This window comes from Anarrhichthys ocellatus, unplaced genomic scaffold (genome assembly GCF_004355925.1).
Source record: "Anarrhichthys ocellatus isolate YVR2014 unplaced genomic scaffold, GSC_Weel_1.0 scaffold163, whole genome shotgun sequence".
In the NCBI taxonomy this organism is placed as follows: Eukaryota; Metazoa; Chordata; class Actinopteri; order Perciformes; family Anarhichadidae; genus Anarrhichthys; species Anarrhichthys ocellatus.
In genome coordinates this window covers 246795-259398 of record NW_022280193.1, presented here as the reverse complement: position 1 = coordinate 259398, position 12604 = coordinate 246795, and the positions used below count along the sequence as shown (strand labels likewise).

The 12604-nt window shown below is 39.4% G+C and overlaps 1 protein-coding gene across 1 annotated transcript in view; it reads left to right on the top strand.

The window, feature by feature from the left end:
* Nucleotides 1–12604, top strand: part of LOC116400340 (collagen alpha-1(XXI) chain-like) — a 62250-nt gene that overhangs the window by 6264 nt on the left and 43382 nt on the right. Inside the window, exons 2-9 of the mRNA XM_031878127.1 lie at nt 5478–5586; nt 5741–5877; nt 6119–6238; nt 7696–7812; nt 8089–8275; nt 9143–9308; nt 9423–9645; nt 11755–11928. Coding sequence (XP_031733987.1) covers nt 5511–5586; nt 5741–5877; nt 6119–6238; nt 7696–7812; nt 8089–8275; nt 9143–9308; nt 9423–9645; nt 11755–11928 — 1200 coding nt within the window. The 5' untranslated portion in view covers nt 5478–5510. The remainder of the gene's footprint in view (nt 1–5477; nt 5587–5740; nt 5878–6118; nt 6239–7695; nt 7813–8088; nt 8276–9142; nt 9309–9422; nt 9646–11754; nt 11929–12604) is intronic.

The window sequence follows — 12604 nt, the reverse complement described above, 5'->3', positions numbered from 1 at the left end:
CATATACATATATATACATATATACATATATATACATATATACATATATATACATATACATACATATATACATATATACATATATATATATATATACATATATATATATATATACATATATATATATACGCACGCTTGTTACATGCATTGTGTCTTTTCAAAATAAAAGTACGTCTTCACAGGAAGTTAGGTTTAAGCAACAATCTCCTTTAGTTATGTTTAGGAATAGAGCATGGTTTAACTTGACTGAATTACTCACAGGACTACCAAGTGACTACAGACATGCGAGTGACAAGCTACTCACTTGACTAATGGCTGATGTGACAAACTATCAAGTTGACTTTTAGTTTTGCAGGGAACATGTACAGCGGTCTCCTGGGTAAAAGTCCTGAGTTTGTATGACCCATCCACCAATGCTGCTTGTGGGTGAGCATTGCTGTCAGACACCGAAGAGCACTGACCAAGCTGCGCTATTTGACACGTTAGGACTGAGAACGGGATGCCTTTATATGACCATATCAGTGTTTTTGCTAGCCCTATTTGTGACCATACCACTATACATTCTACCCTGATTCAGTCAAAATGACTATGTTTTAGTAATTCAAATAAACCTAACTTACTGCAAAACAAGTACATCATTAGTCATCCAAATGTAGTGCAAATCTTAAAAGAATCTCCAGAAAGTCGGACTTGGGAACACTGGGCACACTTTGCCATTAATTGCAGCTGAAGATGGCTGAACGAGATGGAACCATCCATACACCAACCTTTGTTCACACTGAGGGGTATGTGAAAACTAGAAATGCACATAAAAAAGGTGGATGGAAACACACTTAATCACTCAGTCAATCATTTTTCAATGATTGCATTTGAGATTGTGTTATACATTTTACTCACTCTTCAAACAGTCATTGGGTCCTTTAATGTCATTACGAAACAAAATGAATAAAAGTTGTGAAATCACAGCATAATGTAATAAGATGCACAACATGCTCTGGAAAATGGTGAGTAGTTATTTGTAAGTTACAATAAACAGACTTCAACATGCAAAAACACTGGTCTCTGAAAAGGTATTTGATTCAACTTCACCACATTGACAAAAGGATATCTTGTCAGACCCTACATCTTATAATAATAATAAAATAATAATAATAATACAATGCAATACAATGAATACAATGACCAAAGAATATTCTCAGGCATCAGCCAGGTACAGTGGATCATGTAAGGAATATATGGCAGTGCTTGAGTTGCTCTCTGCAGTCATCTTTGTTTCGTGAACCAACCAGAGGCGCTGAGCAATCCCAACAACATCTGTGCACAAGGAATGTTCTGTGATGCTGCAGCCAGCGGGGATGGTTGATGTGGGTTGGTATGCTGCACTTGTGGTATGCCAAATGTGGAGTGAAGTTTGGAAGAATTCAGGTTCACTACCTGCCTATCCCCACTGTGTGTTTTTGTAATGACTAGCATGCTTTAAAATGAAAGAGTACGGCACAGAGGAGAGGATGTATAGATGGATGCAAGGAAGGATCTTTTCGAGGATCCTGGTGGAGACATCGTGAAACATTTGAAACATTCTCCTGTGGCATGTTGTCTCAGTGCTATTCATTGTGGCCTCACAACCATGTGGTTTGACTCCTGGTCCTTCCCACCATGTTCTCCTGGGTTTTCTGTTGCACTGTGACCGATCTGTCCTCAAACAAACACCTGTACACTAGGAGGCACCGGATATCAATGAGTGACACATATTTTCTGGAGCAGAAATACTGTTTTCCTGGATCTCATATGGTACTTAGGGAAACCTGTATTGGCACAAATACATTAAGAGATCTGGCTGGACTGATTTATGACATCCACAGAATTGAATGTAGAGCTGCCGTAGGGCTGACCATTGGAGACAGTTGGCTATAAAAAGTTTGTGCAATCATAGTCAAATTTCCATCAGAATTTAGAGCACATTTTAACCAAATTCTTAGAAAAGAAAAAGAGAATTAATGCCATTTCTAATGTGAATATTGGGAGCTGTAGCCTACACATCAGGATCAACAGTCGGTGGAGTTAATTCTCAAGATGCCATCAAACCACTGCAGAAAAAGAAGGCGCAATGCGATGATGGCACCAGTTTTCATCAATGTTTAAGAATTTCCTCTCGGCTAAACAACAAAATACGTAATTTTGTCATTGCCTTTGAAATCAAGCCATATTAGTTTTCTGATCTGGCATCCCATTGTCAGGTCTTGTCTTTACAAATCACAATTATGTGAAATCTCGATCATGTGAAAGTGTCCTGATCTGCCATCGTGGTGGTTAAGGTTTGGTTTGGTTAGGTCTATACTAATCTCTATAAACAGCAACGGGACAAAATTTAGGTAGCAGAGGCGTTCTGGTTTCTGTTTGAGTCTTGTTTGTAGTCCGAGTAATATTGACCAATTACGTTTGAACGGGATTTGTTTGCTTGCATGTTCACAGTTTGTATGGTGAGCAAAATATACACATTAACACACTTGGTCCAATTTAGAGGGCAAACAAAGTGCCAGTCAATCCAAAGACACAAGCTGCGTCTCCATGCACCTGTTTTACACACACTTGAGCATAAAACAGACCTGAGAGGAAAATGGTCTGGAATCGAACAGAAAATTTCCAAAAAAGTCTTGAAATCTTGCACAAATATCAGCCAAACGCTTGGCTGATGTGGAAAAGTCAAAGGCAACAGATTTGGCGTGGAACTGTTGATGTGCATGAAGCATGTGACTTCAATATCCACTGAAGCTCTGCTTTGCTGAGGTGGATTAAAATCTTCACCTCATTGCCCCACAAAGATCTGATGTTACCCTCCTCACATTAATACGTGAAACAAACAGAAATGTCACTTCTCCGCAGCTTTCTTCCCTGTTTTCACAGTTATAGGTTGGAATGGTGCTCTTTTAATCACATCATCTCTTTTGTGCCCTCTTCTTCTGCTGCGGTATAACGATTTTCAGACTGCAGAATTGGCGACTGCTTAACTCAATGAACCAACTCCTAATAATTGCATGGATGGATAACTGGATGGATGGAAAAATACATTTTGCTGATATTCTCAAAATTCGGTTAAATTGAGATACATTTGGATGGAAACTTAGTCACTGTAAATTATTTAAAAACCCATTTTTTTGTAACTTATCGCATATATTGCTTGGTGAAACTGGCTTAATTTATCAACTTGTATAGACTCACTTGGGGATAATACATTTCACAATGTACATAATAAAGTGAGCATTTGGCCCACTTTAAATCAATGGCTAGGAAATGGGACGCTTTCAAAACATGTCACGTTCCCCACATGAAACACAGTAGAGGCCCATGCAATCATCCCATATTGAACACATATGGTTCTTATGTCGAGCACACAGACTGCAATTAGCCCCTGCAAGGCACTTACTGTTCGCCTATTTCAAGCCCATCTTGCCCACATGCAATCTATTTGGAGGAAACGTGTCCATGTTGACTGTGCATTTAGACACTATGATGACTAAGTTAGTTAGTGTTGTCGATTAATTCATCACATGTAGGCAGTGATGCAAAAATATTAGCTCTTAGATATCATTTACAATTTACATATTCATTTATTGTACTTGTTAAAGCACCTCTACAAGCAGGAAACCATACTGAACTGTTTTTTTTAGTATTATTATTTCAACTGTAGTCTTTGCACATCGCAACATTTACTTTATAACCAATTGTTTTTGGGTTAACCACTGCAAACAAATTAATTCACATGTAGAAGTACCTTGGTGTAATATGGTTCTATAATAACAAGCCAAACAAGAGAGAGAGCGAGAGAGCGAGAGAGCGAGAGAGAGAGAGAGAAAAAGAGAGTTACTGGAGCTGGGAGGAGACTTTGAAAAAGAAAGGTTGTGGTGGCTGTTCTCTCTTCAGCTGACTGATCCTCCCCTGTCTTTAAAGCCTTTGCCAGCACACTGCAGCCATCTCTGCCATGCTCATATTTCTGTTTTCCCATCCCAGCATAGTGCCCACGTTGTTATTTTCTCCGGCCCAGCCTTGTGGTCTGTGGATCCATGTTTGCTCTGCAAAATGAACACAGGGAGAGCTCTGCAGAACACACTAGGCTACTAAACCATATGTCGCATGGCACAATATGAGAACTCGCAAAAGCATTTTACAGGAAAGAGGAGGAGGAGAGGACAGTGGACAAATTAAGAGAGATGTGATTTCACAAGCCAGTCATATGTCATATAGAGTATGTGCCAACTCAACATTATAACACAGTCTATTCAATGGACTTTTTATGGACTTCCAACATAGTACTCATCTCGTCCTGCTATTTTGTAGAAACACATACACTTGTGTATTTTTACTGTATTTATTATGTGTGTATATATTTGTTTTAAGGAATACAAAGTCTCAAGACTTCAGAAACATGCTTGAGAACTTGCATGTAACTTTTTGGACGTGATATGGTTTCATCAAGAGGTAACCTCTGCTGCTGAAAAACGAAGCCAACACGGAAGTGACAAAAACTGCAGTTCATCTAAGCTGGCTCAAAACGCGAGTCTAACTCTATAGACCTCCATATTAAAATTGCCAACTTGAAGTGAATTTTGATACAGCTCACCCGCTTAAATCATATTAAGGCTTAAAGTTCTGCAGAATGAAGGGTGTGGCCACTTTGAGTGACAGGTGGGTGATGTTTCAGGTCGCCCAGCGCTAACTGTCTCCTCTGCTGCGTCACCCGGGACCGTCTCAGCGCCACTGACAATCCGGCTCTTTGCAACTTTTTGGAAAGCCGTAAATTAGGATATGCCGCCATTGCTAAAATGGCGACGACCGGTGTAGTTGCCAGATATGCTCGGCTTGGCAGGTCAGATCGGGGTCCTGGCCTTACAGATGAAGTGGCGGTTGTATGTGGGAGAGAAAAAAATAATACAAAAATGTCTTGTGCTAGTCAAATGACCACAGAAGTCAACAAAACAGTCACATTCAGCTTTGTGTTAAATTACTCTTCCAATGCCCTCTTCAATCAAATACTTAAAGGAACGAAGGAGCCTGTTGAAACTAGAAAACTCAGGAACTAAACGGATTCCTGTTTGCATTTCCATCGAGGATTCATGGACAATTTATTGTCATTATGCAACAGAGGGTTGCAAAACAAAATGCAGTTGTAGCCATTTGCTACACAAGAAGAAGAAGAAGAAGAAAAATAAGGACAAAATTAAACAAAAACCGTAGCACATTCCTGTAGAGCAGTTTTTGAAAAAAGTCTGCTAAAAGTCTGAATGTGTATCTGGTGGCCCCTAGAAGCCTTATTTAAAACGATTTCATTTGATATTGGTCATTACTTAAAGACATTATCTGTCAACTAAGGGGTTTGGTCAGTTGGAAATGTTGAACTGATGGGGGCTAGAAAAAAATGATTATCCATCCATCCATCCATATCCGTTATTGAAATCCTTGTTTTTTTAACACTAATTTAGCAAGGTTGGACTCGACAGCTCTCCTACGGAGTCATGTTGCTGTGGTCATTATGGAGCACAATAATGCTACTGGCCCACCTGGAGGCTGCAGAGGACAACGTCCGAGCAGGTAGGGATCACTCTAAACCATAACAGTGCTCGACACTCAACTCTTGAGTCTGAAATGTAGATTTTTAGATTATCTGTCTTTGCTTTCTAAGATGTGTCTTTGATTACTCTGTGTGTGTGTGTGTGTGTGTGTGTGTGTGTGTGTGTGTGTGTAGGCTGTAGCACAGCTGTAAATGACCTGGTCTATATTGTTGATGGCTCATGGAGTGTTGGCTTCTCTGACTTTGAAACGGCCAAACAGTGGCTTATCAACATCACCAGCCAATTTGACATCAGCTCCCACTACACACAGGTAATTTAAACCATATGAAATTCCTTGTGCTGAGATTGTTATTTCCATCCATATTTAGCAGCAATTTTCCATTAACTTGCAGTTTGATTATGGCCCGTATCAAGAACACTGTCTTTCTGTTTTGGTTGCCAGCTTTGATAGAGAAAAAGCATAGCATTATTATACCATTATAGCCCATTCCAAGTGCCACAGAGCTTCAGTAAATCTGCACTACACCTAGTTTTGTTTGTGTCTGCTGTAGGTGGCTGTGATCCAGTACAGCGACACTCCTCGACTGGAGATTCCTCTGGGGATACACCAGGGTGGAGCGAAGCTCATCCAGGCCATACAGAGCATCACCTACCTGGGAGGAAACACACAGGCAGGACAGCATGTTTTCTCTACAGCTCTTATCTGTCCTAATTTGCATGCAGGTATTATAAGAATATATAACAATTCTGAACTGTTGGAGAGCTCAAAAATAAGGCTCTTGCTCTTCACTAAGTGAAAACAAATGTGACACATAATTTAAAAATATTTTGTCCCAATGTCAGTTTTAGGCCAACTCTATTTCTGTAAGACAGTGTGCAACTTGTGCTAAAGTGCAATGCAGATACATCAGAAAACTAGGCATTATGTTTGCCCTAAATATCTACAGTAACGTGCTAACACATAGCTAGCATTAGCTCTTAACTTGTCCCATCCAATCATCATTTTAGTTATCAATTGCACCGGTGGTAGACATAGTATGCTAGACAGGGGTCTTCAATGTTTTTCAGGCCAAGGACCCCCAAACTGATAGAGATGGAGCAGGGACCCCCGACTATATATATTTTATAAAATTGTGTTTTATATTAAATGGGCCTAGTACCGTGTATAAACATGCCTCTTTATTGTGCATTCAATACTAAGCTATTCAAATAATACACAGGTTCATATATTCATGTTTTTATTTTAAACATGTGCAAGGTACAGTGAGTAGGGTGGCCGTGCCACTGCCATTTATAAACATAGCCTACCTGTTATCTTGCATACAATACTGAACTATTAAAATAATGGACAGATTCATGTTTAGAGAAAACAAAATTTTTTTTTAAATTGTCTAATCAACCAAACATTTTGCGGACCCCCTGCAGTACCTCCGCGGACCCGCTGTTGAAGACCTCTGTGCTAGAATATTCCTTTGACATGCTGATAGCTAACATTTTTAGATGTAGGCATTGTGTTTTGTTTCTGGTTGCGTATTGCGGCGCAGATTGTTTTCCCGTCCGGTCGGTGTGGTTTGTCTCTTTGCTGGGTACAAGAATGGGTGTTTTATAGCCAAAAGCCAATCTAGCTAGTAGGCTATGAGCATCAGCAGCTTTTTGGATGGTGAGAAGGTGGTGACACTGGGGAAAAAATGACAGCAGGAAAGAAAAAGTGGCGCTTTGAAAAGTTACATCAAGATATACATTTTGTTTTGTAATTGAGAAAAATCTCTATAATTAAATCATATGATATTTAATAAAATTCATTTTTAATGAAAATAAAATATGATTTCATGATAATGAATGAGTTTGAACAATTCTTCACTTACTTATTTTTATTGATATTGTATTCATGTGATTATTTACATATATTTGTATTACTTCAACACTATGTCCACACATGACCTGGTTGCTGCACTAATGACTCCTCCTGGTTGATCGGGGCACTTGCATGCAGAAGAATGACACAGAGCTACATGTAAAATGCTCCAGTACACCCAGAAACAAGAAACTAATAAAGTGGAGCAGGCCGGTTGTGGAGAGTTTTTCCTTCACTCCACCAGCTCATCACTGTTCTCTGACTGTCTTGCAGACCGGCAGGGCCATCAAGTTTGCCGTGGACCACGTTTTTGCCTCTTCCCACAGAGCCAGCCAGGTGAAGAATCGCATCGCTGTCGTGGTTACTGACGGCAAATCTCAGGATGACGTGGTAAATGTCACTTTGCTGTGTTCAAAAGTGCTTGAGTGAAACCAAGTCAAGTTGATCTGGGTGGCCCAAATCATAGTGGCATAGTCATATCGAAGTGTGAAGTAAAGAACAAGAAAACACAATCCAGCATCGGGTCATAACACTTTGGCATTTTGGTGAAAGCTGTAAGCAGTAATATTGTTAATTGTATTTTGTCATACTGTTTTTCAAACATAAACCCTGGAAAGCCTCTTTACCACCGGGGGCTCATTTTCACCACAGCCTATGTTTCTTTAGGTGGATGCCAGTATGGAGGCACGAGCTCAGGGCATTACAGTATTTGCTGTTGGAGTTGGCAGTGAGATCACCACCTCGGAGCTGGTATCCATCGCCAATAGACCATCATCCGCCTATGTCCTGTATGCCGAAGACTACACTACCATTGAGCGTATTCAAGGTTCCATGGAGCAAAAGCTCTGTGAAGGTTGGGATATCTAGTTTATCTATCTTCTTGACATGTGTATCAGGCATGTTCTCAATTCTCCTGGCTTAAAAAAAAAATATAGGACTCTCACAGATAATGTCCATCATACAGGTTTTTGTTTTGGCAATGAGTTTAATTATAAATGAGTGGGACTTCTGGAGCCAGGAGCACCTGATAGTTCCTCCCACTTTCCATTACTCTATTACTTATACTATGTTGTGACTGACTGAGCAGATATTATTTCACATTTTTGATATTGGCAGAAGTTTCTTGTCACTTAGCATATGAGCTGATCTGCACCAAACAGCAAATAGATAGTTAGCAAATAATGCTACTTTAGCTGTTAAAGAAAGTCAAAAATGTCTCAGCTAACAGCTAAAGCAAGGTACCTGTAGCGAAAGAGCAAGATATTTTTCTCAGTAGTTGGTGAAGGCCAAAAGAGAGACAGAATGTGAGTGAATATTGGACAAAATGCAGCCAGAAACATGACTGCCAATGAATGCTAATGTTGTTGTGCTTGATGTGTGAAATATACATAACTCATTGATCGCCCAAAAGGTAATAAACCTTTTCAAATGTTTTCAATAAGGATGTAATCGTGTACCTTGTTAGCCTACATTAGGTCAACATGTTGTCATTTCTCACTGAAAATGGCAAGACAGACTTGAGGAAAGCGCAGAAGGAAGCAAAACATAACTGGCTTCATCTTTTTAGTTTCAGTGCCCGTTCCATGTTTGCATTATGGTTCACTGTTAAGCTGAAGCTGAAATTCAACAATAAAAAGTAAAATTCAATTGTCCACAAATACAAGTCAATAGCCTCCACCACCAAATAACGCTGAATGAATGGACCCTTTTTTCTTTGTAGAGTCTGTGTGTCCAACACGAATCCCGGTGGCATCTCGTGATGAGAAAGGCTTTGAGCTGATGCTGGGCATGAACATTCAGAAGAAGGCCAAGAAGATCGCTGGCTCTCTGCTTTCTGAGGCAGCTTACGCTATGACTGCCTCCACAGACATTACTGAGAATACCAGGTAGAATGTTGTAATGTAATGACAGAATTAAAAACCTATCAATTTCCCCCCTTTTCCATTTAATTTAATCAACTATTGTTTGTATTTAGTAACTTGACCTCTTCCTTGTACTAGGGATATCTTCCCAGAGGGTCTCCCTCCCTCCTATGTGTTCGTAGCCACCCTGCGTCTAAAGGGGTCTTCTAGCAAGCTGACCTTTGATCTTTGGAGGGTGCTGTCTAAGGATAAGGAGATCCAGGCTGCAGTGACACTAAGTGGGAAGGACAAAACTGTCATCTTCAGCACTACCAGTACAACAGAAAAGGAGCAGAGAGTCATCTTCAAAGCCGGCTTTCAGGTTGGTATTAGGATTGAGTTGGATGTTCATGCGAGAACAACATGGCTTTTGGCCGGGATTTGATCTCCAAGTACTGACAAATGCTCTTTTCCCAATATGACCAAGTGTGAAAAAGCCTGAGATCTGTCAGCTGATCCAATCCATGACCATTACATATACAATAGAAGTAAACAGAATGATTTGGAATAATGGAGAGGTAAGGCTACAACCAGGAGCATTACACAGCTGGATGTTTTCTATAAGGGACCCAAAGTGTTCAAAACTAAATAAATAAATAAGACGTAATGGAAGACAGACAAAATATATTACCTAACAATTTAATTGTGAAATAATGAAAAAAATAATCGCATTAAATTCAGCTCATTATTGTGAAATGTAGCTTCATCTAGCCTCTTTTCACATTAATGTTTGTTGCAGGTAATTTTATTTTATTTTCAAGTTTTGATTTCAACTGTCCTTTTACTAATTTAGTTTTTATTTTACAACACAATTTTTCCCAACTGTTCATTTATTTATATCTGTCAATCAAGACAAACATGGCAGAGCTACTAATGTGACTGGCTATCACTTTGTTTTCCTGAATAAATAGGAATGAATTCCTGTAATGGTAATTCAACCAGACCAAAATGAATGTCATATATACATATTAAACAGAAGCTTACCCCTAAATCATATTACATCTCACTTAAAAATAAGCCAAACATCTTCATTTGCACAGTTAAGAATAGGGATTTTCCCTCTGGCTAAGAATAATCAGGACTCGGGCATCCTGTAGTATTTTTCATACAGTCTCAGTTTCTCATTAAATGCTCTGAAAAACCCTGACATATTCTGGTGTATAGATGATCAAAATATGAAATGTGTTTAAGTTTTGTCTCAACATCCTGTAATACAAGGAAGGTTGGATTATTGAATCAATATTTATTATGAATGTTGCTGTCTGATACAGTACATAGTTTGTTTCATGATTTATACATTTTATACACAAAATACTTAGGAATCTGATTTTCTAAATTACTCAAATTTGTTGTATTTACTTTTGAACATGTTTTAGTATTGTTTGAAAATGTATACACAGCATTTTGGATCTAGCATGTATGATTTTGAAGTGTCTTGTAAAGCTAGGTATCCCAACATGTTAGCATATTATGTCTCAGCTTATCAGTAACTTAATAAAAATAATTGAGACAGAATAACCAGGCTTGATGCAGTGAGAGTCTAACTCAGTTAATGCAGCTGCTTAGACTTACACCTTGAATAATATCCTCAAAAATGGACAATATGCGAAAAACTGTTATATTGTCCTACCCCTGAAAGAGCTACTGTGTTATTAGAGTGTACTCGGTCTCTTCCAATCTCGGGTTTCCCTTCTTGTTGGTTTCATTGAATGAACCTGACATGGATGACTTGCAGAGAGCCAAACTATCAGTTATTTCAACATCATTTTCTTCTTAGTTCAACACACAGCTTGACCAGTGAAGATGTCATGTGATGGAAGCTAGGCGTAGGCTCAAAGAAAACATTTCCTTCCCTAAACCACTGGAGTCCCCAGTGGAAAGTAGTTGGTGCATGTGTAGTCCTTGGAAACGCCGGGCTGTTTGTTTTCCAAAAGGCAGCCACCAGCCTCCATCCTATCACACACCTAGACTCTAGCGTAGAGTGGTCATCAGGGTTGTAATTATGTTAGCACATTTAATTTGATGTGACACAAGGTGCCTGTGATTTTGCATTTGGAAATGATGGCTGTGGCTCACTCCCAATGAAACAATTGCTGCTCTGTTTCTCTCTCTCCCTCTGGATAGTTGGAGCTTTAAAAAAGATTGTGAAGGGAAAAGGAAGAAGTCTTAATACCTTGCTGGTTATAACTATTTGTGAAGCATTTAGGGAGCACACATTTTTGGTCTTACTGACAACATTAAATTAGATTTAGCCCATGCACACATAAGACTGACAAAAAAAAGTTTGACAAATGAATGATTGTTTTCTCATGCAACTGTGAATGCGATGTTTCAGTCTTATAAATGAACAGACTCCCAGTAAATATTTCTTTGTATTTGAGATAACCTTAAAAAACGAAAGTATTTATGAAATATCTGTGCCTTCTCTTAGACTCTGTACGATGGAAAGTGGCATCAGCTCAAAGTCCTGGTGAGACCACGTCAGGTGACCGGTTTCCTTGACGATCAACTGATCCAGGAAATAATGCTGGAACCGGTTGAGCCCATCTACATCAATGGGGAGACACAGGTTGCTAAGAGGCGAGGAACAGACATCACTCTGCCTGTGAGTATAAACACCGCAATTGCCTCAGAGGGCTTTACAATCTGTACACATGTGACATCCTCTGTCCCAGGACCCTCACATTGGTACAGGAAAAACCTCCCCCCAAAAAACCCTTTAACGAGAAGAAAAAAAGGAGGAAACCTTAGGGAGAGCAACAGAGGAGGGATCCTCTATCAGGATGGACAGAAGTGTGATAGATGTCATGTGTACAGAATGAACAACATAACAGAATTACAACACATTCAATGCATATGACAGAAATTATTCATATAATGAGAGTAGTGAGCAGAATAATGATGGAAACATTACGATTACTGGTAATAACAGCAGGAGTGGATATAGAAATAATGGTATCGGCAATAGTAATAGAAATATGACTACTAATAATAATGATAGTAGCAGTGGATGTCAGGCAGGACCAGGGTCCAGATATAACCACGATCCATGGAAACCTGTGAGGAGAGAAAGAACAAAGACTCTGGGGAAGAAGCAAAGTTAGTAATGAGCATTAATGGGACATGAATTCATACAGAAGGAGAGAGAGAAGAGCAGAGAGGAGCTCAGTGTATCCTGGGAAATCCCCCGGCAGTCTAGGCCTATAGCAGCTTATCTAGGGACTGGTCTAAGGCAAACCTGAGCCAGCCCTAACTATAAACCTGAACCAGCCCTAACTATA